This window comes from Microcaecilia unicolor, chromosome 1 (genome assembly GCF_901765095.1).
Source record: "Microcaecilia unicolor chromosome 1, aMicUni1.1, whole genome shotgun sequence".
Lineage (NCBI taxonomy): Eukaryota > Metazoa > Chordata > Amphibia > Gymnophiona > Siphonopidae > Microcaecilia > Microcaecilia unicolor.
In genome coordinates, this window is record NC_044031.1 from 357,195,261 (window position 1) to 357,218,802 (window position 23,542).

General features: G+C 41.1%; 1 protein-coding gene across 3 annotated transcripts in view; it reads right to left on the reverse strand.

Annotated features, from left to right (window-relative positions):
• Positions 1-9,253: 9,253 nt before the first annotated feature.
• ICE1 (interactor of little elongation complex ELL subunit 1) overlaps positions 9,254-23,542 on the reverse strand; it is a 352,896-nt gene continuing 338,607 nt past the window's right edge. For 2 of the 3 annotated variants that reach the window (XM_030209647.1, XM_030209639.1), the window contains 2 exons: positions 21,111-21,209; positions 9,254-10,648 (listed from right to left, as the gene is read on the reverse strand). In XM_030209647.1, the coding sequence (XP_030065507.1) occupies positions 10,470-10,648; positions 21,111-21,209 (278 nt within the window). In that variant the 3' untranslated portion in view covers positions 9,254-10,469. Of the gene's footprint in view, positions 10,649-21,110; positions 21,210-23,542 lie in introns of those variants that run through there. The other variant, XM_030209656.1, reaches the window with a different exon arrangement.

Below are 23,542 nucleotides of genomic sequence, written 5' to 3' on the forward strand. Positions count from 1 at the left end.
TAACGTCTAGTTGTCTGGTATTTAGGAAGGATCGTTATGGTATGCCTTCTTGAACAGGTCAGTTTTCAGTAGTTTTCGGAAGATTGTTAGGTCGTGCATTGCTTTTATGGTCTTCGGTAATGCGTTCCAAAGTTGAGTGCTAATGTAGGAGAAGCTGGATGCATATATGGTTTTATATTTAAGTCCTTTATAACCGGGGTAGTGGAGATTCAAGAATGTGCGTGCTGATCTTTTTGTGTTCCTAGTTGGCAGATCTATGAGGTCTGACATATAGATCGGGGCTTCTCTGTGAACAATTTTGTGGACCAGGGTGCAAACTTTGAACGCAATGCATTCTTTTAGTGGGAGCCAGTGTAGTTTTAAGGGTTTGGCGCTTTCGTATTTCATTTTTCCAAATACGAGTCTGGCTGCTGTGTTTTGGGCAGTCTGAAGTTTCTTAATGATTTGTGTTGTATTGTGAGGAGAGAATGAGACATTGAGGCATATTTTCAAAGCACTTAGCCTTCCAAAGTTCCATAGAAACCTATGGAACTTTGGAAGGCTAAGTGCTTTGAAAATATGCCTCATTGTGTCTTTTCTGCGTTTAGTTTTAGTTGGAATGCGTCCGCCCGTGAGTTCATTATTTGGAGGCTGTGATTGATTTCATTTGTGATTTTGGTTGGATCGTGTTTGAACGGGATGTAAATCGTGACATCGTCTACATAATGTGCGGGTTGAGTCCTTGATTAGATAGCGATTTGGCTAATGGTGTCATCATTAAGTTAAAGAGGGTTGGTGAGAGCGGTGATCCTTGGGGTACTCTGCATTCAGGTTTCCATGGTGGTGACGTTTTTGAATTTGCTATCACTTGATATGATTTTGCGGTTAGGAAGCCGTTAAACCAGCTAAGCACGTTTCCTCCTATCCCAAAGTACTCTAGGATGTTCGATAATATTTGGTGGCTGACCATGTCGAACGTGCTGGACGTGTCAAATTGTAGGTGAAGTACATTATTGCCAGTTGCAATTGTTTGTTTGAATTTGGTTAGGAGAGTGACTAGCACTGTTTCGGTGCTGTGGTTAGATCGAAATCCTGACTGTGATTCATGCAGTATTGTGAATTTGTTCAGGTAGTCGGTGAATTGTTTGGTTACCATACTTTCCATTAGTTTGACTACCTGAGGGATGGATGCTACTGGGCGGTAGTTGGTTGTGTCATTTGTTTTTTTTCTTTAACTCTTTGGGTATAGGGGTGAGTAGTATACTTCCTTTGTCCTTGGGGAAAAGTCCATGTTGTAGCATGTAATTCAGGTGTGATGTGAGGTCTGTTATGAAGTGTTGAGGGGCGAATTTTATTAGGTTGTTAGGACATATATCCAGTTTACAGTGGGATTTGGCATCTATTCTAGATGCTGTAACACTACCAACTGGCACAATTCTCAAGGTTGACAGAACTACTAAAGTTCTGGAATTTATACTTGATTCATAGCTTACCATGGAACCTAAAATAAATATTATTTAAAAAAAAAGTATTTTTCAAACTCTGCCAGTTACATTCACAATATGTTCTCTCTCTCTCTTTTTTTGACCATTTTTCTTTTTTTGGTTTAAGAATTGATTCTTTCTCACCTTGACTATTTTAACAGTTTATACTCAGGTATAACTAAAACTTTGGAATTTGAAGTTAAGAAAACATGTGCAGAATGTAACAGCATAATTGATTTTTGTCATAAATTTGATAGAGCTACTCCACTATGGATAAAACTGCATTGGTTGCCACAGTTTCTGCAAGAATAGAATTCAAATTGGTTTGCATTGTCTATAAATCGTAGGAGGGCTATGGTCCAGAACATTTAATTCACTTGTTTTCTTGTTTAAACTCTACCCCTATCTTACTTTTCCTTGCTGTGAAACGAAAAACCCAAACCATTTTAAACTACATGAAGGCTCTGCTAGTTATCAGGAAGTGGCAATTTACATCTTACCTAAGGAGTTAAAACTTTTGAACACTCTTTACAAGACCTTTTCATAGCGCAAACTTTTTAATCTTTTTTTTTTTTTTTTTTACTTCTTATGGATTGGTTTTTACTTGTATTCTGCATTTAAACTCTTCGTAATCTGCTTTAGACCAGACCCTACAGGAATTGGCAGAATATAAACCATAGATTAGATTAGGTTCTTTGGAGATTATATATGAGCAGAGGTAATACTTGACTGTAATGGTGTTGTCTTCTTGACCCTTTGAGAGGAATTAAAAAAAAAAGTCTTAAGTAAAAAAAAAAATCATTCTCATAATATCCAATCCCCCCACCCCCAAAACCAGCCATCTCACAACCATAATCAAACAGTGAAGTCTAGATTTCTTGTTTGATTATGGCTGTGAGATGGCTATTTTTGCACTGAAAACATCCAAAATGAATAGCCATTTTCCAAGTGAAACATCCAAATTTTGAACAACAAAAAAAAAAACAGGGACATGAATGTCTGTCTGGCATCATTTTCAAAAATATGGCCACACAAAATGGTTTAAACCCCACTATTATTTATTTATTTTTTTGTAACTGTGATCTCTCCACTACCTGAAAAATACCTATTGCACCACTTCAATAGCCTGGCTTAAGGGTGTCATATTTAGGTACAGTAGGTATTTTCTGTTTCTGGAAGGGTCCAAAATTATATATAAATAAGGAAAGATGAAGTGAGACTTAAACCTGGGTCCCTTGGTTCACAGTCCACTGCAGTAACCACTAGGCTACACCTCTGAGCTGCTTATTTTGTTCAGCATAGCTATAATACCTGCAGCAAACAGCCTGGTTTTCCATTCTAGTTTCACTTTCAGGGGAGAAGGAGACAGAAACCATTAATCCCTCCAGTAGTTAGCTACTCAATTAGAGCAATTTTTTGTAACTTGGACATGACAAACAGGTGTAGATAAAAATGTTCTTTTTAGACATGGATGTTTCTTCCCATTCAAAAATCCTTGTTGGATGTCCTGCTGTTAAGCCCTCCCTAGTCCCGCCCATAACATGCCCCCTTGCTAATTTGGACAAATTTCAGTATAAAATGTCCAAATTCTGACTTCCCAAAATCGATTGACTTTTCCTTACCATTTTAAAACATTCGTCAGCTTTGAAAATGAGCACCTTTATATTTATGTACGTAATTATATAAATATTTTTGTAAGTATGAATCCTATGCTTTTTTTCCCTTTTTTCATAATGTGGATGATTTATTAGAGAACTATATTGGAGCAAGTGTGAACTCAGATTTGCTAGGTTCAAGTGGTAATGTATATCTATATCTATTGGGTATTGAAAATCCATTTGGATTTTGGTATCATTAAAAATACTTTGCAAGCACAATTTTTGCTGATCTGCTTTTTTGATTTACATTACATTTGGGAGTATTTTGCACTTTTGAGATCCTTAGTACTCAGTAATCATTTTTGATGCATATGAGATTTATTTTTTCTATAAGGATGTTTCATATCTTTGAACTCATCTGCTGCCCTGGTGTTAAACAGTCTTGTACCCAAATCCCCTGATGCCAGCAATATGCCAAAAACATGTCAGACACCTGCTTTACACTTGGACATTATTAATACACTGTTCTCTACAACTATGAATCCAGATATATTCTATGTGTCTATACATTTCTATCTATAATGTTCTACTTCAGGTATGCTGCACTATTTCCCATCCCCCATCTTTCTTTACTATCAGCCACATGAAGGAATTTCTGGCTGGTCACAAACTCTGATGGGACCTCCCGTTGCTAGGGCAACTCAGCTACTTGGTATAACTTGTTACAAATGTAATTCACTGAGAAGCGAAATCTACCATAAAGAAAATGTTTCAATCAACGTGGAAACTCAAACGCATGAAACCATTCTTCCCGAGGGCTATATTTCGCAACTTGATACAATCAATGGTACTAAAGTCATGCAGATTACTGCAATGGAATTTGTGCGGGATGCGAAGAACAAATTACAAAGAAACTTCAGATTGCCCAGAATACAGCAGCCAGGCTTATATTTGGAAAAACGCGTCTTGAAAGCGCCAAACCCCTCCGAGAAAAATTGCACTGGCTCCCAATCAAAGAACGCATTGCTTTCAAAATCTGCACCCTGGTTCATAAAATTATCTACGGTGAAGCCCCAGGATACATGACAGACCTCATAGACCTGCCAACCAGAAACACAACAAGATCAGCACAAACTTACCTAAATCTCCACTACCCAAGCAGCAAAGGACTCAAATACAAACCAACTTATGCATCCAGCTTTTCCTATTTAAGCGCACAACTATGGAACGCACTTGCCTAAAATAGTAAAAACAACGCACGACCACCTAAGTTTCCGGAAAGAACTAAAAACAAACCTGTTCAGAAAGGCATACCCTACCGACTCAACATAAAAACCTAAGTTCTTGCAACACAACAAAACCAAAGACCATAATGGACATACCTAACTCTCTTTCTTCCTCTCTAAGTTCCCCCAATGTATCTACCACACACGAACCTTCTTCTACCACAATAACACCTTGTATTTGTTCATACTGGAACTGGCGAACGCCGTTACGGTACTATGTAAGCCACATTGAGCCTGCAAATAGGTGGGAAATGTGGGATACAAATGTAACAAATAAAATAAAATAAATAAACTAAGACGCTGCTCCTATCCCATAACATTTTAATTTTCTGACAAAATTCTTATCAGGGATTTTGTCAAATGCTTTTGGAAAATCCAAATACTTTATCAAGTGCTTCACCTTAACCCACATTTGATTACGCCTTACAAAAATTATATGAAACAGTAAGACACGACTTTGCTGCACATATGACTTGTTTCCATTAAGCCTTGTGTAAATTACTCCATTCCCTGGTGTTAGGGCAGTTGGACTATTGTAACACCATTTTCTGGGGCCTTCATGTTGTGGATGTTAAAAGTCCACAGCTCATCTAAAATACTGCAGTTAAGATAATAACAGGAGCCAAACGGTGGGACCACATTAACTCCCTGCTCAAACTCAAACAAGAACATTGGCTGCCACTTTCAGCAAGGGATTTCTATAAGACCCTAGATTGTAAGCTCTTTGAGCAGGGACTGTCCTTTTATGTTAAATTGTACAGCGCTGCGTAACCCTAGTAGCACTTTAGAAATGTTAAGTAGTAGTAGTAACTCTACTGCATAAAATACAGAATTTTGGATGGCTATTGTTCTTATCTCATGTATCATACACGCCTATGCAACCTCTAAGATCACTACACCAGCATTTACTTTTTATCCATTTTTCTGCCAAATCTGCTCATTCATTTTTATTTAGTGTAGTAGGGCCTTCCCTGTAGAATAACTTGATAATTGGCTTACGGAGCCAAGCCATCTTATTCAAAAAGTGCACTAAAAACATTTTTTTTAACAAATCCTTTGGGAGTTGAGCCAAGTTCAGTTGCAGCCTACCCTGGAGGCCGGACACCGGGGGAGAGGGGGTTGCTGTAGGACACAGAGGTGAATACAATCTTTCTCTTGACTTATTGTAAATTCCTTTCTGTTTTCATTACTACTATTATTGTATATGATGATTTGTAAACTGCCTAGATGGTATACAGATGATGCAGTATATCAAATGATGCCTAAACTTGGGAAAAAAAACTATCTTTCTATATGGTCAGCAATTTTTGTTTTTAGAATACACTGCCTGCAAAAGACATCAAAGCCTACCTGTCTAAAGTTTCCGGGATCACCCTGAAGCTCTTAAGAACTGGCGCTACACTGGACAACCTCCAGTCTTTGGGTACAGAGGCTGGTATGTCAGTGGCTGCCTGGGAAAGTCTGGATATGCTTGGTAAAGCCTTCTAAGGATTTTATGATCTCTAACAGATTTTCTGCATTAACAGAATTATTTCATTCATGTAGCATGTAAATGTACCAGAATTATTTCATTCATGTAGCTTGTAAATGTACAAAAAAAAACCCAAAACAAAACAGGAAATAAGTAGCCTGTTTTGCAACTATGCAAGTTACTGAAGAGTGCTGACGGAATCACACATAAGAAGAATTTTATAGCAATTGAGTAGAAGTAGGCACTGGAGCCAAGAAAAAAAATTACAACAAGCAGAAGCAGGAGGAAGGCGCTGTCAGCTGCTGGAAGAGGGACAATACATGTTTCAATCCTAGAGATACTTTACAGTTTATTTAAATTTACTAGACCACTCTAGCTACAAAGGCAGAACACAGTAGTGTACAGACAACTTCAGATTTGAAAGAGAAAATAACTCCATTTAATGATAGGAAAGAGAGGCAGGCACACAAAGGGAGGCAGAAGCAAAAAACAAAACAAAAAACAAACCAACAACAAAAAAACCCCTATGAAACAATAAAAGAGCGAGAGAAAAAAGAAAGAAAATAAAAATAATTTAAAAGAATATTAAAAAGTTTCTATGTTCCAGTAGGCCGCCTCAGTCCGTCTGTCTCCCTGAAAGCCTGTCTAAATAGCCAGGCCTTAAAATTTGCTTTAAAAGTCTTAAGTGATAATTCACTATGAAGTGAGATGGGAAGATTGTTCCACGTATAGGGGGAGAGGAAAAAGAATGTGTAGTGTCTGGATGATTCAAAATGAGCAAGTTTTGGACCTGGATAAACAATGATTGTTAAATGAATGAAGGACCCTAGCCGGTGAATAAAGAACAGTGAGACGAGAAAAATAATCAGGCATACCTATCCTAAAGGGCTTCAATGTAGTAGTGAGGAAAAAAGGAAAGATTTATAACTGGAAATATATGATAGGATAAAAGACAAGTGTACAGTAACTAAAAAAAAAACAAACAAACCAAAAACTGATATGATTAGTGTTATCTGAATAAAACCAGGTTGCAGGAGTAGCAAGGAATTACTGTTTTGGACTTTGTTTCGTGTTTAGAATAATATTTAGATCATTGATGAAAGGTGCTTTCCAGAGACCAAACAGTGTTAGATAGCAGGGAAGAGCGGGCGCAAAGGGAAAGAGAGCAGTACCTGAGATATGGTCAGAAATAAAGAATAGATCATGAAGGTTTCAACTAAAATTCAAAGCAGCTCAGTTCATTTCCATTTTTATTACAAAAAACACTAAATGTGGTCATTTCTAGAAAAACAATGAAAACAACTTAAACCATGTAAGGCTTCAGCAACATACGTTAACACAAATTTTGATATACATATACAAAAATTCCAAAAGTGGAATAATATGAAAATGTGAAACACATTGCAATATAATATAAATACAAACACTCACAGAATTACCTCTATGAATCTTTTATACATTGTGCATGTCTGCTATATAAAAGTCTTTTCCCATATACTATGATTATGTGTGATGCAATTTTCCATGTACACAAAAACATAATTCAACAGATTTAGTAAAAACAAAGGAAAAAAACAAATTGTAGATAATTTAAAGTAATGGAGTTTCTGACCACAGTAATGCTGCGCTAACGAAGACTTAAGAGATTACTCTCAGAATTTTGTTTTTGCTTATATGTTTGATTTCAAACAGCAAGCTAACATAGATGACCGAAAAATTGTTTATAGTGAACATATCAGGATTATATGTTCGTCTGCAGAAACTTAATTTTTAAAGTAAATCTATTAACAAATCACTATAAAACAGTGTTGCCCAGTCTTTTAGATAGCAAGTAAATCCCCAAATTTTGGAAAAATTTCATATGTACTCTCAGGAGAAGGTATAAATCTAGTGCTATGCAAAGTCTAGCATGCATCATTTGTTTTTACTATAGTTTGGAAGAGGAAGGGGTAACCCAGTCAAAATACAGAGAGACGCCAGGAGGGTGATAAAGAGAAGATCAACAAGAGAGGACAGGTCAATGTAACATCTCCCTACAGTCCCCCTTTCCCAGCATCATCACCAGTTCTCTCCATTCCCCATCCACATTTATAATCTATTCCAAGCACCTTCATGCCTTCTCAATCTCCCTGCCCTTCCCCCCCCCCACCCAGCAAAAGTACCTCAACCAATCCTGCTTTCTCCTGCATGCTCTGCCCAGCAGTTTCCCATTCTCTCTCCCTTACTCCCTTCCATACCCTTCTCTACTCCCATGTCCTTTCCTGCCTCATTCCTTTGTCCTACACTCCCCTTTCCACACTTTTCATCCTTCAATCAGCACTGTGTATCTCTACCAATCCTCTTTCTCCTTACACACCATGCCCAGCAGTTTACTCTTCTCTCTCCCTGCCTCCTAACCCCTTTCTCCCACATTCCTACATCTTACTGCTTACTAACCCTGCTCTACCTCCTATTCACCATCCTCCACTCAGCATACCTGCCCATCCCTTCTCTTTTCCTCATAAGTGTCTAGCAACTTCCCATACTGCCAAACTCTCTTTCTTTCTGCCCATCATCGTTTTCTTCCCTCCACCTCCTACCCAGGACCAATATTCCCCTGCCCACCTCCTGCTGCTCTCCCAGTTGCTGCATGAAAAAGATTTCCTACCCACATCCTGTTTTGCTCTCTAACTTGGAGTTTCCAGCACATAGAAAAGATGATGGGAGCTTGGGAGCCCCAATATAAGACCACTCACCCTTTTATCTTGCCACTCCATCCCCCCCAGCAAGCAGGTTGAATTCCTCTCTCCCTCGCGTCTATTTTCTCCCTCCCTGAGGACTGATGCCCATACATCTGCCTGCTTGGAAGGGGAATGGATGTAATAAACAGCCTTTCTCAACACTCTCTTCCCAGCAGGCAGGATGAATCCCCTTTCTTCTCTCCCTCTTCCCAAACTTACTACCAGGCCAAGAGCCTCCTTTCCTCTCACCCCCCCCTTTGCTCTCACTTTCTGCCCCATCCATTTTCTCAGTCCAGTCACATCCTTTCAAGTTCCGCTTGGCCCCGGACACTTCTTGCTTTCTATCCAAACTCACCTCTTTGCCCCATACTTCCTCATCCCTTCTCTCTTCATCTTGCCTTCCAAACTCATGTCTCTCCAACCCTTATTTTTTCTCCCCTCCCCTTTTTTCTCCATTTTGCTCTATACTCCCCCATTTTCCATCCTAACCCCACTCTGCAACTCCCTTTTTCTGATCTGTCACCTTCCTCTGCTTTCATCCCTTCTTTCTTGCCATTTTAACCCCATACCCCTCCATCTCTGCCCCATACCCTCAGCTAAAGGTCTTTTTCTTCTCCACACCCCCCTCATCCTCTAAAACAGATTTCCTACTCATCTGATCTCCTTTACTCCCACTCCCCATCTCAGGCAACCCCCCCCCCCAAAAAAAAAAAAACATAAACAAAGAAAACGGAAACAAAACAAAAAACTTGTGACTCAGATGCCTCTTCCTACTTCATTGGAAAGGATGAGGCAGATTCTAGTGGCAGCCTGACAGCAGCAGATGAGTTGCAGCAAGTTTAGTACTCTCAATCATGAGGCATATGCATAGGAAAGGAGGCAGAAAAGATGCTAAGCAGCTCCCAGTACCTCACTCTTGCAGATTATTTCCAATTCCCACAACTGGAAAACAAATTCTATGCTTCTGCCTGTGTGCTCCCTTCCCAAGGCAGACGTATTCCAAACGTATGCATACCATGGTTTGAGAAACACTGTTGTAAAATAAAACTTCCTCGAATACTAATTAGTCATTCCATCACTTCTTCCAGCAGCAAAAAAGCATTCAAGTTTGAAGTTTGCCCTAACATCCATAAAAATATTCATCTTCATTTCCAAAATATTAATGTATGGGTCAAAGAATGGGTCTAGTCAGATACACCTATTATAAAGTGATCACAGCAACTGGGGATCCCAACAATTATGCAACACAAAGCATAAGAATGTTGATGTAAGAACTAATATACACAATACTGATAAAATGCAGTTAGGATAAATTCAAAAGATTGTATCTTTGCTAACCAAAACAAAAAACTGTAGTCTAGTGAAATCATATTGTAGCATGAAGACAAAAGTGTACCAAAGATGAAGAGTGATATTGCAACAGACTTATAAAAACAAAACTAACCAAATATGAGTCAGTCCAATCTAAACAAATACATCATGGAACAAGAAATGAGATGACTTGCTTTAAACTGAGTATGGCACTCACATAGTATACTATAACTCATCATTGTTTTATTTGTAGGCATATTCACATTCAGCACATCCAGCACATCCAGCACATTCAGAGGAGGTTGTGCTGGATTTACAAAAACTCTACCTTCTTTAGTTTTAGTGCATTTGACCCTTCAATATCCTTGTGTCATTTATGAGAACCAAGATGCTCCAAGCAGAACACAAAATAAACTGTGAAAACATTTTGGACTCCCCTCTCCCTCACCATAAAGAGGTTTTATGGCTTTTTCTTCATCTGTTGATCTCTGTAACATCAATATGGAAACTTTATTTTGTAAAAATAATCTTAACCCATTTCAAGAAAAATAACAAAATAAGACTTCAAATAATTAACCAAGGCACTTTCTCAGGAAAGGATGGCTGTCCCTCCACCTGATTCAATTGTGCTGCGGACAGAGTGATTCAATTCCATTGATGCAGTTAGTAACTGCAGCTGGGACGTTGTTACTTGTTTCTGTTCTCCAAACTTGCAATGTTTTGAGAATTCCTACAGGGTCACTGGGAGCCAAATCATAAAGTGTATAAACTGATGCCAGCTGCACACCCCAGGGCACATCTGCAACAAATTTACAAATTGATCATAAAGACATGTAAAGATCACTGTATATACATTCTAGGACAGCTAAATATCTGAATATCCTTCTTTGGGGAATGAGAATATTAACATACAGGCACTATTATATGACCCTATAAAGGGAAAATCTGACACAGAAACAAAGACAAGCAAAATATGTTTTGTTTTAATTCACACACTGTACAAGATGGCATATAACTTTTCTAATTTAGTATTTTGGTCTCATGTCAAGTAAACTTATATAACCAAATGCCTCACTCATTCATTTATCTAAGTATTACAAAACTCAAGAAACTCAGTGTTGCATTTGTATTCTCAACTCAGCACACACTTGCTTTGTCATTGCATCACACATTATTTTATAAGCATGTGAAATACAGATGGCCAGAAATTCTCATGTTTACAATACATTATTTTGCTATAGCTGTTATCTATTATGTTGTTCTGTAAAGATATTCAACCTAAACCGGAATTTATATTATTTGCAACATTCACAAAAAAGGGCCATATTAGTTAGTACAAGCTGGAACTTGGGGGTAGTAGTGCAAATCATCAAAAGATCAATCCGGGCTACAGTTCATCTGTCCATCTTTCATATCCATTCATGATTCGACTATCTTTCAAAAAAATATTTGAAGTGGATATTATTTTGTAATCTTCACTTTAGATAAGATTTTTTTTCATAGATGATTGGGGATCATGAAAACATTTGAAAGGTGTGCAAATAGACAATGGCCAAGGTTGAAGCATTGAAGATTTGACACTACTATACCAAAATTCAAACTTGTACAAATCCAACTTTTTTTTGTGTATGTAACCATGTGGCTAATATATATGTGAACACAAATATCTGTAAAAACCAAGTTTCTGCTCTAATAAGAGACATAATACCTGGTTAATTTAACAGTGCTGCTCAGTCAACTATGGTTTTGACCAGTGATCAGAGGCGTAGCCAGTTTTTTGATATCAGGGGGAGCAGACTTTTCTAAAATAGGCATCAGTGCAAGGCTGAAGGGCCGTGAAAGAGGGGAGAGTTAAAATCCTCCTAGGCATATGCAGTCGGTGACTCAGCTGTTTGGGGAGGTGGCAATACCCATGTAAGCAGTAAATGGATAATAGGGGTACTTTTGAACACAGCAGTGAAGGACCCCTTTGCTGTGTCTCTGGTGCAAATGCACCAGCTATTTCCCCCTAGTATCTCTATTACTGATGATATTCTGCACACTGAATACATTCCAGAGAATTATGTGCCAAAAACATCCATATAATGCACCACAATAATGCAAATTATTAAACAGAACAGTATTTGCAGTATTCTGGAAATATATGCAGGTACTTTAACACTGGACTCCCAGTCAGTCCTAGCTCGCAGTCCAGCATCTTCCTGTTGGCTACATAAACAGTGGTATTCAGCAGCACTGTAACAGAAATTCTATGGTTACTGGCTACCCCATCCAGCATGGTGCAGTCCTTGTCTCCCCCCCCCCCCCCCCCACCTAAAACAAGTATTATCCCATCTCTCTACCTTTCTTCTCCCATCAAGCACCATCTCATTTCTGAATCTCTTATCCCTTCCCCCTTATCCAGCATGGCCCCTTTTGTCTCTTCACCCCAACATCAACGATATCCTCTTTGTCTCTTGCCCTTTCTCTCTGGATCATCTTTTCTTTCTGAGAAGTTCCGAGAGAAGAGGACATTTCTCTGGTAAGTGAACACTATTTTGCTTTGTGAACTTAAAGATTGGGGTTTAAAGGAGGAATTGTAGGTTAGTGTTAGGCAAAATAAAAATACAAAAAGCAATTTTATCAACTAATCTCCAGTCTTTTCCACTTAGTTTTAAAAACTTTGTACCACAGCATTAACAGATAGAATCTAGCAGGCACTGCAGGATCTAGTTTAGTCTTCCTGCCCACCCCTAGGACAACTCTTCATTTATAGTCAGTTATTGTAATTCGGGTAACAAGCAAGGAGTGCTCTTTCATTACCATCTAAGAAGGAAACACTAAATAAATCATACAATATAACTAAAAGACACTTTCATATAGGCTAATATCCTTAATACTGTAGCAAGTTTTAAATTATTGAAAAACTCAAAAACACTAAGATGAAGTCAGCATTGAGTGTCACATGTATGATTATCTCCCAGTTGGTGAGATGTCATATGTGTGTGCCTGATGCAAAGAGCTTCTAGCTCTCAGAGAATTTTATAAGGGCCTTGCCACTTGCATAACAGCTTACTTTCCAAAGACGGCAGAAGGACTAGGACTCTATCCCCCGGACAAGGGTCCACTGAACTGCCTTCCAGTTGTAGGCCAGGGCCTGACCCACTTGAGCCTTTTCCAGGCAAAACTTGGCAGCTACACCTGCTTTCTTTAGCCTCTCTTGCATGGTGAATACATATTCAGCCAAGTTCATTACCAGGCTGTGTTCCCGAGTTTCTCAGACTACATTCAGCAGGACACAAATCACACCTTTGAATCATTGTGGGTTGAAATTCCATGTATAAAAGGGAAAAGGACGGTGATAGGAGTGTACTACCGTCCGCCTCGCCAGGATGAGCAGGTAGATGCAGAAATGATAAAAGAAATCAGAGTCGCAAATAAAATGGGCAATGTGATAATAATGGGTGACTTCAATTATCCAACTATAGACTGGGTAAATGTAACATTGGGACACGCTAGAGAAGTACAATTCCTTGATGAAATCAAGGGCAGCTTTATGGAGCAGCTGGTGCAGGAGCTGACAAGAGAAGGAAAAATTCTAGACTTGGTCCTTAGTGGAGCGCATGATCTGGTGAGGGATGTTATGGTACTGGGGCCACTTGATAACAGTGATCATAATATGATCAGTTTTAATATCGACCTTGAAGTAACTATACACAGGAAGTCAAATACGTTAGCGTTTAACTTTAAAAAAGGAGACTATAATAAAATGAGAAGAACGGTGGAAAAAAAAACTTAGGGGGACAACTGAGAGGGTAAAAACTGTACAACAGGCATGGACGCTGTTCAAAAATACCATCCTGGAGGCCCGGGCCAAACATATTCCACTAATTATAAAAGAAAGACGGAACTCCAAAAGACAGCCAGTCTGGTTGAAAAGTGAGGTGAAGGAAGCTATTAGGGCTAAAAGAAATGCCTTCAGAAACTGGAAGAAGGAACCGTCTGACAATAACAAGCAGCAGCATAAGGAGTGTCAAAGCAAATGCAAGGCGCAGATAAAGAAGGCCAAGAGGGATTACGAAAAAAAGATAGCATTAGAGGCAAAAAAACATAGTAAAATTTTTTTTCGGTATATTAAAAGCAGGAAGCCGGCAAAAGAATCGGTTGGGCTGCTGGATGACCGAGGGGTAAAAGGGGCGATCAAGGAAGACAAAGACGTAGCGGAGAGATTGAATGAATTCTTTGCTTCGGTCTTCACCGAGGAAGATTTGGGTGGGATACACCGGTGTCAGAAATGATATTTCAAGCAGACGAGTCGGAGAAACTTACTGACTTCACAGTAAACCCAGAGGATGTAATGGGGCAGTTCGGCAAACCGAACAGTAGCAAATCTCCTGGACAGGATGGTATTCATCCTAGAGTACTGATAGAACTGAAAAATGAGCTTGCGGAGCTACTGCTAGTGATATGCAATTTATCCTTAAAATTGAGCGTGGCATCAGAAGATTGGAGGGTGGCCAATGTAACGCCCATTTTTTAAAAAGGTTCCAGGGGAGATCCGGGAAATTATAGACCAGTGAGTCTGACGTCGGTGCCGGGGAAAATGGTAGAGGCTATTATTAAAAACAAAATTACAGAGCACATCCAAGGACATGGATTACTGAGACCGAGTCAGCACAGCTTTTGTGTGGGGAAATCTTGCCTGACCAATTCTTTGAAGGAGTAAACAAACATGTGGACAAAGGGGAGCCGGTTGATATTGTGTATCTGGATTTTCAAAAGGCGTTTGACAAGGTAACTCATGAAAGGCTACAGAGGAAATTGGAGGGTCATGGGATAGGAGGAAAAGTCCTATTGTGGATTAAAAACTGGTTGAAGGATAGGAAACAGAGAGTGGGGTTAAATGGGCAGTATTCACAATGGAAAAGGGTAGTTAGTGGGGTTCCTCAGGGGTCTGTGCTAAGACCGCTGCTTTTTAATATATTTATAAATGATTTAGAGATGGGAGTAACTAGCGAGGTAATTACATTTGCTGATGACACAAAGTTATTCAAAGTCGTTAACTCGCGACAGGATTGTGAAAAATTACAGAAGGACCTTACGAGACTGGGAGACTTGGCGGCTAGATGGCAGATGACGTTTAATGTGAGCAAGTGCAAGGTGATGGATGTGGGGAAAAAAGAACCTGAATTATAGCTACGTCATGCAAGGTTCCACGTTAGGAGTTACGGACCAAGAAAGGGATCTGGGTGTCGTCGTCGATAATACACCGAAACCTTCTGCTCAGTGTGCTGCTGTGGCTCAGAAAGCTAATAGAATGTTGGATATTATTAGGAAAGGTATGGAAAACAGGTGTGAGGATGTTATAATGCCGTTGTATCACTCCATGGTGCGACCGCACCTTGAGTATTGTGTTCAATTCTGGTCGCCGCATCTCAAGAAAGATATAGTGGAATTGGAAAAGGTGCAGCGAAGGGCAACTAAAATGATAGCGGGGATGGGACGACTTCCCTATGAAGAAAGACTAAAGAGGCTAGGGCTTTTCAGCTTGGAGAAGAGACGGCTGAGGGGAGACATGATAGAGGAATATAAAATAATGAGTGGAATGGAACAGGTGGATGTGAAGCGTCTGTTCACGCTTTCCAAAAATACTAGGACTAGGGGGCATGCGATGAAACTACAGTGTAGTAAATTTAAAACAAATTGGAGGAAGTTTTTCTTCACCCAACGTGTAATTAAACTCTGGAATTCGTTGCTGGAGAATGTGGTGAAGGCGGTTAGCTTGGCAGAGTTTAAAAAGGGGTTAGACAGTTTTCTAAAGGACAAGTCCATAAACCGCTACTAAATGGACTTGGGAAAAATCCACAATACCAGGAATAACATGTATAGAATGTTTGTACGTTTGGGAAGTTTGCCAGGTGCCCTTGGGCCTGGATTGGCCGCTGTCGTGGATAGGATGCTGGGCTCGATGGACCCTTGGTCTTTTCCCAGTGTGGCATTACTTATGCACTTATGTAAATCCAGGATTCCTCTGGGCCTTCTTCCGTATAATAATTTAAACGGAGAGAATCCTGTTGAACTCTGAGGCATCTCCCAGATGGCAAATAGTATGTATGGGAGCAGGGAATCCCAGTTCTTCCCATCTTCGGCTACAACATCCTCGGCATTTGCTTTAAAGTGTTGTTGAAATGCTCAACCAAGCCATCTGTCTGTGGGTGATATAGAGATCTGTAAAGTCTTCACCTTGAGCAAGGTACACACCTGCTTCATCACCCTGGACATGAAGGTCAGTCAATATTTTTGGGTGGATTCCTATCTGGGAGAAGACTTCCCAGAGCTCATTAGCTACTTTGGTTATTTTCATGTTCCACAATGCAATAGCCTCTGGATAGCAGGTGGCGTAATCCAAAATGACCAGGATTTACTTATGGCCCCGGATAGTACGTTCCAAAGGTCCCATAAAGTCAATTGCTATCCGTTCAAATGGGGTGTCAACACGGGATATGGGCACCTTGCAGGACTACTCAGCTGGCAGGTTGGGCAAGACTGGCAAAAGAGCTCTACCTGCTTAAATACCACGGGCCAGAAAAACTGGGCTAAAATCCATTCCTGGGTCTTCACTACCAGGTGACCCCCTAGCAGATGACTGTGGGCTACCTGCATAACTTGCCTATGATAGGACTGGGGTACTAACAGCTGCTCTACCTCTTCTCCCTCCAGGGTTCTCTTGGCCACCCTACACAGCAGGTCACTGTTTACCACAAAACATGGGGTTACTACCTTAGAGGTGTCCTGGTTGCCCACAGGGTTCTCCATCTACTGCAATGACCCTAGCTCGGGCTTCCCTAAGGGACTCGTCCTCTGACAGCACCGTTTTGAAAATTCCCATTTGGGTATGGTGTCCAAAGGGTCAGGGTTGTCCTTCTTCTTGCTCTAGGTCTCCATCTACAGCTGCTCCTAAATTCAGAGAGCATTTCAGTTTCTCTAATTGCCGCTGGTGGTGGGGTTTTAGCACCTTTGGGTTTTCAACATTCAAATCAGGATCTTCTAGTGGAAATGTCTTTGAAAAGGACTCCTTTTTTGGTCCATTAATCAACCGGGCCCATATGGTGCTGAAGTTGGGAAAATCCCAGCCCAACAACACTGGGTATGGTAGCCAGGGTAAGACTGCTACCTCCAGATCAGCTTGCCCCACCGGTGATGCACAGGACACTTGAGCTGTCGAGTATGGCCTCTGGTCTCCATGGATACAGTGGCGTAGCAAGGGCGGGGCGGTGGGGGCGGTCTGCCCCGGGTGTCATCGGGTGGGGGGGTGCTCCGCTCCCGCTGCTCCGCCTTTAAAAATTTTTTTCGAAGCGCCGGAGAGTGGCAGGCAGCGCGCCTTGCGTCTGCCCTGCTAGTAAAGAAGATCTCGCTGACGTCGTTGCCCTTCCCACATTGAGTCCCGCCCCCCTCTGAGGCAACTTCCTATTACCGCGAGGGCGGGCGGGACTCAGTGTGGGAAGGACGACGACGTCGACGAGATCTTCTTTACTAGCAGGGCAGATGCGAGGCGTGCTGCCTGCCACTCTCCGTCGCATCGAAAAAAATTTTTTTAAGGCAGGACAGGGTAGGAGCAGCAAGAGAACGGATCTCAGCTGTCGGGTCGGGGGGGATGACTCAGAGGGAAGAAGGGGATTGGGGAGGGGTGGGGGAGCTCAGAGGGGTGCTTAAAGGGGATTAGGGAGGGTGGGAGAGCATTAAGGAGGGGAGAAGGGGATTGGGGAAAGGTGGGGAGCTCAGAGGGGTGCTTAAAGGGGATTAGGGAGGGTGGGGGAGCTCAGATGGGTGCTCAGAGAGGGGAGAAGGGGATTGGGGAGGGTGAGGGTGCTCAGAGGGGGGATGGGAGTGCTCAGATAGGAGAAGGGGTCTGAAGCTGGAACTGGGGTCTGACAAGGGGGCAGGAGGGAAAATGGGGGATGCAAGGCATGTGGTGGATGAAGGGGGCTGAAACTGTGGGGACTAGGGGCTTTAAAGGGGACAGGGAGAACTGGCTGGGGCTGAAGCTCGGGACTGGTGAGAGAAAAGGGCTGGGGTTGAACTAGGGGCTGAAAAGAGGACAGGGAGAAGTGGCTGGGGGCTGAAGCTCGGGACTGATGGGAGAAAAGGGCTGGGGACTGGTGGGATAGTGGGGCTGAAAAGGGGGGCAGGTGGGAGATGTGGGCTGGGGCTGGAACTAGGAGCAGGTGGAATAAGGGGGCTGAAAAGAGGGGGCAGAGAGAGAGGGGATAGAAGGGGGGAGCCTGAGGGAGGGCAGACCCTGGATGGATGGTAGAGGGAGGGCAGACAGATTGAAGGGGCAGAGAGAAAAGGCAGATGGTGGGTGGAAAGGGAGAGAGAAAGAGGGCAGACTGGGGCAAATGGTGGATGGAAGGGGCAGAGATAGAGGGCAGATGTTGATGGAAGGGGGAGAGAGAGATGGCAGACTGGGGCAGATGGTGTATGGAAGGGGCAGAAGTGGATGGAAGGGAGAGAGGGCAGACAGTGGATGGAAGGGGCAGAGAGAGAGAGGGCAGACACTGGATGGAAGGGGCAGAGAGAGAGGGCAGACACTGGATGGCAGAGAGAGAGCGAAGACAGATGCTGGATAGAAGGAAGACAGTGAAAAGATGAGGAAAGCAGAAACCAGAGACAACAAACTGTAAATATATATTTTTATTTTTTTGCTTTAGGATAAAGTAGTATTGTAGCTGTGTTAATAAATGTTTATAATAGAACATATAAATAAGGTAATCTTTTTATTGGACTAATTTTAATACATTTTACTTTCGGAGAACAAAACCCCCTTCCTCAGGTCAGGATAGGACACTGTAACAGTACTATACTGAATTGACCCGAGGAAGGAGGTTTTGGCCTCTGAAAGCTAAATGTATTAGTCCAATAAAATGATATTATTTGTTTTATTTCTATGTGTTAATTTGTAAAGTGGTGATTGGTATTTGTTAGTTTTTTCAAATTTACATCTGCTGTCTTTATATTTTGCACAGTACTAGAGGACATTTTCTGTTTCTGTGGTGTTGCATTATATGCAGAGTCTGGCATCGGGGGTTCAGTTTAATTTTTGTCTAAATAGGAAGTTTATGATTACTTATTCTATAGTGGATTAGGGTGCATCTGTATTTGTGAAAAAGACATGGCTTTTGGTTGGCATTGACTGTGCAGGATCGACGATCTGTACTAATCTGTCTGTTTTCGTTTTACAATAGGTGAATTGATGTTCTAGTGCTCACTGTAGTGTTTAAGATGCTTTCCTTTTCCTTGTGTGACTCGTACAAATTACTGCTTATGGTATGGTAGAATTGCTCTATAGGTCCTGAGTGTTTTGTATTCTCGGTATGCCTAGTACTGGATTTCAGCTGGGGGGGGGGGGGGGGGGTGTTAAAAAATGAACGGCCCCGGGTGTCAAGTACCCTAGCTACGCCACTGCATGGATAAAAAGAAAAACAAAAAAGGCAACAGTCTACTTGCTACATAAAAGTCTGTTATAAAAAATAGACCGATACACATATATAAAAACAAAGAAATAATTTATTCAAACTGCTTTTATCTTGGTTTGAATAAATTATTTCTTTGTTTTTATATATGTGTATCGGTCTACTTTTTATAACAGACCTCTGGTCTCCATGTACATAGGCCAAAAGGTCACAGTTCATTTGTAGTTCAGTTGTGAATGGTTGAGTAATTCTTTTCTAACAAGAGTCTTGATACTGCCAGAATCCACTAGACTGATACGGGTGTCCTTCTAGCTCTACTTGTAATACAGCAGTTTCTGACTCCTGGCTGGGCAGCTTCTACAAAACTGAAGTCATGAGTGGCCATCAGGTTTACCTCCATGGCTCCCTCCTACGTGTCTAGGCAGTCTCTGGCCATGTGACCTTTTCCTCCATATCTAACACAGATGGGGGCTGGGTATGCTCATGGGGATAAGGGCTTCCACCGCTCCAATCCCTTGCTTGGAGACCCCTGCCCACAGTGCGGTCTCTAAACCCTCAGATTATCTGGCCCAGATCTCTCCTGTCTCCCCACAGGGCTTTCAGGTCGCCTCTTCTCTTTGCAAGGGTCTGACTCTGGTTGAGCTTGATAGAAGGCCTCGGCTGCTTCTAAAGCACTTTATGGGGTCAGTTTGGGGAAATGCTGCACCCACTGCTTCATCGACCGTGGTAATCCCTCCAGGAAAATGATTCTTATGATCTCTGGGCCTGTCTTTCCCTCTGGCTGCAGCCATCTTCAGGCGACCTAGTGTTTTGCCTAACATTAACCTACAACGTATTTGATTTCCTATGTATACATACTTCAAAGCTAATATAAAATCCGATCATATTATGATTACTGTTATCAAGCGGCCCCAGCACCAATTACCTCCCACACCAGATCATGCGCTTCACTAAGGACTAGGTCTAGAATTTTTCCTTCTCTCGCCGGTTCCTGTACCAGCTGCTCCATAAAGCTGTCCTTGATTTTATCAAGGAATTTTACCTCCCTAGCATGCCCCGATGTTACATTTATCCAGTCAATATCATGGTTAATTGAAATCACCCATTATTATTGTGTTGTCCAGTTTGTTTGCATTCTTGGCAACAGCTGCTTTGTGTTTTTGCTTCTGGCTTTCTGTGTTTGCTGTTGCCCCATTGTTCTTATTCTATATTAGCAACTTAAGTTACATAATAAAAATTATTTCGCTTCAGAATAAATTTGTCTCTGTGGTCTATTTTGTGTTTGAAGAAAACAACAAATTTTTATTTTACTTTGTCTTTTATGTCACAAATCAAAAATGATAGAAATTTGTACTTAATACAGCTATCTGTTTAAACATTTTAATATTTTATTGCTCTCCTTCAAAAATCAGTAGCATGCCTATGCAATTTTGTGAATGGTCAAAGTTTAAAAACACTAAGGAGGAACAACATGTTGGAAGGGATGCTGATTTTCTAATGAATTCAACTAATGCAAAAACCAGAGGTTGGGCAGCAGGCAAAGCTTCTGTTTCCTATGAGAACATTTCACTTGAGCAGAAGCTCCACCCTCTGTGTATCAGCCAAGAATGCTGACACTGACTATATAACCAACTTCCATCCCAAAGTAATGAGCAAGTAATCCAAGTTTATAAGCAGTATTAAGGCTTCCCTTATAAAAGAGTACACTTTAAGGGAAATAGCAGCTCCTATTCACACCATTAAAATTTGGTATTCTGTGAGTGAACAGCAGCAGTAATGCCTTCTAGACAAGATAAACAGTACCCTTACCTTCTTCTTTTGCATGCTGAATAAAAGTACTGATTACAGAGCTTATATTTTTTACAGCAGAAACAAATCCTTCTTTCAAACCTATTTGGCTCAGACGTCCTAAAAGAGAAAAAAATGTATTATCAAGTAAATAGTTGGATACACATTCTAAATGAATTTAATTATGGATTTTGTTAACACTACAACAGTCAAAGGGCCTCTTTTACTAAGCATGCGCTAAACACTAGAGACGCCCAAGTATTCCTGTGGACGTCTCTAGTGCTTAGCACTCACTGATTAGAGCATGCTAAAAATGCTAGCGCGCATAAGACCCCCTAAATTATTTACATAATTGGCTTGCACACTTAGTAGGTCAATAAAATGTATGGTTTCTACACACTTAACTACATTTCATGCTTACAGAGATACCCATAAGAAATATGTTTGGAAGCAGGGCTGTAGCAGGATATAACTGGGCCTTGTGCGACTTGCCCATCATGACATCCCTCATCATTTCTTGTGCTGCCTCGCCCTCTCCCACCATGATATATCAGACATTCAGTTGTACTTTATTCAAAAAGTATTTCCAACCAAATTTACGTGAGCTGTCCATCCCCTCCCTCTTCAACTTAAAAAAAAATGGAAAAATTAGGTGATACCCTTTTATTGGCTAAAACCTCTTTCCTCTGATCACTAAGCTGCTATTGTCTTGACCTGTGGAAGGAGGTTTTGGCCTCAAAGTATTACATTAGTCCAATAAAAAGTGATCACCTTATTTTCCATATTAGAATGGAATAACATAGCTACTACACCAATTTATCCAAAATTAAAAATTCTTTTTTCTACTTTTCTTGTCTAGCCGTTTAATTTTTATAATCATGTTGGACCTAATCTTGGCTTTCTGCATCTTCTTTTAACTTTCATGCCAGGGTTTCCTGTCCATTTGTCATTTCTCTCTCTCCTCCTGTCTTCACCTCCTTCTCAGGGTTCTTCAGTTTATTTCTCTCTCTCTCTTCATTCATTTTTACTATACAGTCTTCAATTTCCCTCTTTTTACTGTGTCTACCTACAGCTTTCTATCTCTTCTCTCTCACCCTGGATATCCCATTCCTTCCCCTTCCTTTTATTCCCCAGTCTTTCACTAGCATTGTCCTCTCCCCCCTTCCAAACAACATGCCTTTCTTTCTCTCTTCCCACTCCTCCTCTCTCTCCCATGCAGTGCTCCCATCTCTCCCCCCATTTCCATCCAGTGTGCCCCCTCTCACTCCCCCAACTTCCATCCAGTGTGTCACACCTCTCTCCCCAACTTCCATCTAGTGTGTTGCCCCCTCTCACTCCCCCAACTTCCATCTAGCGTGTCGCCCTTCTCTCTCATTTCCATCATCTCCTCCTCTCCCCACCCTTCCATCTAGCGTCTCCTCTTTCTCTCCCCACCTTTTTATCCAGCGTCTCCCCTTTCTCCCCCACCCTTTCATCCAGCATATTCCATTTTTTTTCTCCTTTTCCTTCAATTTAGCGTGTCCCCCTCTCTCCCCCATCTTTCCATCATGTCTCCCCCTCTACCATCCAGTGTCAGGAGTGTGTGGAAAATGTTTAATGCTTGTACAGAAACTGGAAAATAAAGGAAACACCTGGAAAGTTATGCATACAAATTCTCCTAATAGGAAATCAAGAGAAGATTATGGATGAGATAGACATGGATTCAGTGGAGATCACAGAGAAGACTTACAATTGGGATATAGTTATACTGAGCTAAAGTCTATTCAGGAAAGACATGGTAGCAAGAAAGGAGGAATGACACCACTATAACATATAGTAAAGCAACAGAAATGCAGGGCTTATGAGGGAGGAGGAAATGGAACATTATCTATATTGGTGTAATATATACATCTCTTTCAGGCAGAAAAAATGGATGGAGATTTAATAACAGATATTCACAAATTTTGTTTGAAAGGGGCAGTATTATTGTTAGGTGATTTCAATCTGCTTATACAGTGCTACCAGTTGTACAACAAACAGACCCTGCTTCTTGTTAATTGGGATATCCCAGCTGCACCATCATCTAAGAGTATGGAGATCCTGTATTTTCTGCAGGAAAAAAAAAACTTTTGCAGCAACTGATTACAACCCACAGGAGCTACTTGACCTGGTGCTTTTGAATGGAGAAAATTACTGATGTCACAGTGGATGATAATCTGAAATCCAGTGATTATCAGATGGCTTTGTTCAGTATTAAAGACAGGACACCGCAAAAGCGGAGGACTGTGCGCCACTACGTAGAAGGAAACCAGCAGAAGGAGTAGTGAAGGTAGCAGGACTCTTCCACAAAATACTAGAAGGACGAGAAATGTAATGAGCTAAATCTTTATTCTTCAAAACCCGACACAGTACTGTGTTTCGGCACAAAGCCGACATCAGGGCTCTGTACATAGAGTCACTGATGAGAACTGAGT